This window comes from Fragaria vesca, linkage group LG5 (genome assembly GCF_000184155.1).
Source record: "Fragaria vesca subsp. vesca linkage group LG5, FraVesHawaii_1.0, whole genome shotgun sequence".
Taxonomy (NCBI): Eukaryota; Viridiplantae; Streptophyta; class Magnoliopsida; order Rosales; family Rosaceae; genus Fragaria; species Fragaria vesca.
The window spans coordinates 14,385,486-14,390,331 of NC_020495.1; the positions used below are offsets into that span (position 1 = coordinate 14,385,486).

A 4,846-nucleotide genomic window follows, 5' to 3' on the forward strand; every position below is an offset into this window, starting at 1 on the left:
TTTTGTTGTAAGCTTTTAGTTTAACTTAATCCTCTGCGGGAGACCCTTATTTCTCTATATTACAATCGACAAATTTGCAGGAGAATAAGGAAAATAAATAGCTTTTAATTTAGCTATCAGGCTGATTGAAATGATTACCAAAATAGTCCATGCCTTTTTGCAGTTCTATATAAACAGTTGAGGAATTGAACTCACTGGTATTTCCACTTCCATTACAGGAAGAAGGCAAAGAGATGGTGTCTTGTATTGGCACACAAGCATCATGCTCCTGAGCACCATTATGGAAACCTGTTGGACATATGCACGTCGGACTCTGATTCGAGCAGAATCCCAGTTTTCCACAAGTAAATGGACGTTGGCAGATATCAACTGGCTTCACAAAGTCCTGCACCCACTTGCTTCCTATGAAGCTAATGATGCTGAAAATTCCTTCATATCCCAACCTCGCAATCTTTGTATCTGAGGGTTCCAAGAAAACTTGAAACACAGCCTTCAAGCCATCAGCCCCAAACAAATACAAACCAGTCCTACTCATTTCCACGTAGGAAACTGGTGTATCTGAATTCTTAAAAGCTTTGCTTTCCATGGATAGTTTCCAATAAGTTTGACCCCTCCATCGCAGAACCAAATCCTCACTGGTAACTGCAAGCTTGTAATCACCGACAGATAAGTTGTTGTTTCCCACAGCAGCAGTCAATGATTGACCAGGATACAATCTTTGTCCAATGATCAGAGTATCTGTTGGAGAATCAAAACTGTTCCAGAGAGAAACATTGTGTGCATCAACCAAGATGAGGTTCCCGGTTTCTAGAAGCTGGAGAGCAGCAACCTTAGAGTTGAATGAGGGTGTAGACCACACAACTCTGTTCAAGTCATCAGTGATACCAAGGCCATGGATGGTGAGTGAGTGCATAGCAGAATATGAAACGGGAGCGTTGCGGTTGGCTGACCAGATGATGGTGTTAGAGGCCACATGGATGACAGAGAAGTAGAAAAGCGACTGTATTGAATCTGCAGTACTGATAGAGGCTCGGAAAGTGCCATTAAGAGATTCCAAGAAAGCGCCAGAAGTCTCAACGAATTGGATACGGTTGGCTGTGAAGTTTGGAGTGATGTAGTGGTTAAGGTTTGAGGCAGTGAGAACGGGGAGAAGCGAAAGCCATAAGATAGCGAAAGACAAGCTTAATGCATACAAGGAATCCATGGCAAATGGCTAGTGAATGAATTGCGTTTCAGCATTCATATACATGATGAAGAAGGCAATGTCTGCTACAGTTTCTAGTCCCTTTTCAACAGCCTATGTGAGACTTTGTCTCAAACTTGGTCTTCATTTCCATGAACTAGAAGTTCTGGTATTCTTCAACTTTGATAGATAATGAAAAGTAGTACCAAAGAGTATAGTAGGAGTTCAGAAAGGTACAAGGTAAGACTAGTCAATATAAAATGATCAGGCTCTTGACTACAGGAACAAGTTGCCTACCCATTGTTCATTCACAAGCCAAATACTTGAAATTTTTTCCTCCTTACCTCCATTCTTTATGTTAAGTCGTTCAACCAGTACCTACTGCGATCGTTGACATTAACATGTCTGTTCTGTGAATATTTTTCATCTGCTAATAAATCATTAGGTTACACCCTAAACCCTGAATCCTATGACGTTCTAATGACACATCTTATAAGCATTCACCATTCCCCTGTTTATTATTAACAATATTTCACTTCTACGCCCTACGCCTAGTCACATCTATTAAACTTTTGATATCAAAACTAACTGGCAATAGAAACACACATGAAAGTAGAATTTGTTGAATACAGGGCAATCGGGAGAAAAATTAAAGAAATAGAAACATGAACATTTCTCTAGAAAAGACTGAAATGGCATACAAGGGACATCGCATATAGGCTATTAAACAAACATTTTGGCAAATAGCTCATAAATGACTATGCAAATGAAAGATACGTGATAGTGGAAATGGCTCTACGGAACATAATTCAGGCAAATTTTCATTTGCTTAATCACCAAGCTTCTTGCTAAGTTGCAGAAATTTCTAAGGCCACATAAAGAGATTATTTGTTTTCCTTCTCTTCCAAGTCCAAGTCCAACTCAATGACAGGGTTACAAGACAAAAGATGATAATTTTATATATATAAAGTCCCAAGTAGATCACGTTGGATCTTTGTCCAACAACAACAATACTTCTACTACATATTAAAAGGCATTGCAGGCGTAGAAACAACCAACAATCTCAAAAGGAACACTCTGGTTTGAATCCCAAAAGTGTATTAGCTTAACTAGCATAACCTTAATCCTGTCCATCCTGAAAAAAAAACAAAAAAAAATTAACATTTAAATAACTTTCCCTGCATAATGACCACTGGACACTGAAGGATGAGCAAGTAGCATTAAAAAGCTTTTACTATAAACTTAACACCACTGGACACTGAAGGATGAGCAAGTTCCATCACCCCTTTTGCACAGTATGCATTACTGTGGGGACACTCCACACAAACAACAATAAAATAACCCATATTAATGATTCTAAAAGCTACTAGACACTACTAGAAACCGATTAACATCATAAATTAATGATTCTAAAAATCCTCAACATCTAAACAATGATGACTCACAGTAGATGGAACATGAACCAATTCAAAAAACATGCACCCTGATTATATATCTAGAGAACACATGAAATTACAACAGTTAGCTAGTAGACTCCAGCAAATCCAAATATCTATAGATCCTAAATTTTATTTCTCTATCATTTCATCCATTCTTGACATATTCATAAGCACGCCTCTGTACTCCATTACTAGCAGAAGCAGTAGACCTGCAGAAGAAAGATAGTAACAAAAAGTGCCAACACCCTAGGAACAACTACATTGGTTCATACAATTAAAACTGGAAGGTTCAACATAGGTTTTAGCCATGCTTTTTCTACACAAGCACTTATCCTTTTACTTCCCATTCATTTCTTCTTAAAGAAAGGATAAACACAAGTGGCAACAAATAACCTTCGCTAGAAAAACCCCTATGAGTCTAATTAGCGTTGAAATTCGATCTGGTCATTGAAAATAGCTAAATTATCAAATCCAATATACAAGATGTTTCTAAAATTTGGACTCCAGAGTCTAGACATGATTTTCCTGTGCGAGGGAAACAATTGGAATTATCAGCAAAATACAAACAGATTGACTTGCTAAAATATACATTACAAAAGTGTCACTTTTACCTGAGTAGCAGGAGTCTCATCAATCTTAGGTGATGCCACCTTTGCAGTTGAAGGCAACCCCTCAAATAAACGAGAACAATCGGTGTATGCAGATCCAATGCCCATTCCAGCACCAAAGGCTACAGAAGCCCAGCGAGTCACAGGACTCCCTAGTGTGGAACATTAAAATATATCAATAAAAATATAGTCATGTTGCTTACCTCATCATAGATTATAAACTATGATAGATTGAGTCACATAACATGTAAGTGTCCTTTATAAATTCAGACTGTCTACTGATAATAACTTCATGTCTTGTTGACAGGGGTGTAGCAGGATTAAGGTTCAACTAACTTAGTTGTAGTTTTACAAATCAATTAGTTCAATCCAGTGGCTTCAAATGCAAAGGTGATAGACAATGGGTAAGCTACTCACAACCTGACATGTTTACCAATACAAGAGTATGAAAAATATTATATATAGTTGCCATATATCAATTTTTATTTGGAAAATAATCTTGACAAGTGAATGGATGAACCAAAGAGATACTGCGATTCCAAAAGTAAAGGAACATTGTATTGCAAGCGTCAAAGATAAAAAATGGCCATGCACTCTGTCATGAAAACAAGGCATATCAAAATACTTTGATCACAACATGCAAAACCAAAAACAAAAAAGATACAAAGATTATGGGTGTAACATATAAGAAGTCAGCTTAAGGTGCTTACCTGCACCCCCAGTTGGCCCCAGTCATTGTATTCATTTTTTTAACATTAAACAAGTTCAAAGGGGCTGGATTTTTGTAGCAATCACCAATGCTAACGCAGATTTCTAAGAATCCTAGCTACTCACATCTAGGGCTTCACACTTAGTCTCCAGCAAAAGGTGTTTCAGTAAAGATCTCATATAAATATCTACTGTTAACAGTAAGACTGATTACTTTCCTATGAAGCTGCGAATGTTTTTCGAATTACTGTGACTTAGACTGCCAATGTTTCATTTGGTAACGGTGTTACGGGGTTAAGTTCTCTCTGTATCTCTATCTCTTTCATCGAAATACATAATCTTTGGCTTTCTCTTTCGTGTACAAAGAAACGCATCCATTGCCAGATGTCTCCTCTAACTTAGTAACTGCTAGTTTAGTTCGAAGTTGGCTTCAAAATCTCATCCGATGCTAAATTTCAACCGTAAGATAATTTGACTTGGTAACTTGAGATTTAGAGAGAAAAATTATGTTTCCTATCGGATCGTTCGACCTAAATCTAATCTTCCCAAAACAAGATTTGTAGTGACAACAAATGCATGAGAATCTTCGAGAATATGTATATCTGATTATCTCCAATTTTTCCACAGCATATGCAAACAAGTATAAAACGGAAGCGGAAGTGAAAAAAGAGAGAGAGGACTGACTGAACAAAAGAAGACCGCCGATGGCACCGCCGAGGGTGGAGTAGACGAAGCGGCGGACGGTGAGATCGATACAGGCGTCCATTTTGGCGTCGACGTCGTACTGCGGCGGCAGGATTTCTTTGTTATCGACCATTTTGGCTCCTCCTTTTCAAGAGTCTCTGAGCGAGGGTTTGGTACTTTGGTTTGCTTTTCTCGCTCGATTTCTTATTTTTGGGGATTTTTTT

The 4,846-nt window shown here is 38.0% G+C and overlaps 1 protein-coding gene and 1 pseudogene across 2 annotated transcripts in view; both read right to left on the minus strand.

The window, feature by feature from the left end:
* LOC101309062 overlaps window positions 1–1,301 on the minus strand; it is an 11,588-nt pseudogene extending 10,287 nt beyond the window's left edge. Inside the window, exon 1 of the transcript XR_184809.1 lies at window positions 139–1,301. The product of XR_184809.1 is annotated as a G-type lectin S-receptor-like serine/threonine-protein kinase At5g35370-like (transcript). The remainder of the gene's footprint in view (window positions 1–138) is intronic.
* Window positions 1,302–2,032: 731 nt separating this feature from the next.
* Window positions 2,033–4,846, minus strand: LOC101297149. The gene is made up of 3 exons (XM_004299766.1): window positions 4,623–4,846; window positions 3,234–3,382; window positions 2,033–2,318 (listed from the first exon to the last, which is right to left on the minus strand). Exons 1-3 carry the CDS (start codon window positions 4,753–4,755, stop codon window positions 2,304–2,306), a joined length of 297 nt encoding a protein of 98 aa, XP_004299814.1. The 5' UTR covers window positions 4,756–4,846; the 3' UTR covers window positions 2,033–2,303.

What these genes read in the sequence shown, in the direction of transcription:
- LOC101297149 (XM_004299766.1), bottom strand. Translation starts at nt 4,755, where the DNA reads ATGGTCGATAACAAAGAAATCCTGCCGCCGCAGTACGACGTCGACGCC. An exon ending in CGGCGGTCTTCTTTTGTTCA is followed by an intron (nt 3,383 to 4,622) that starts GTCAGTCCTCTC and finishes GTTCCACACTAG; the next exon opens with GGAGTCCTGTGACTCGCTGG.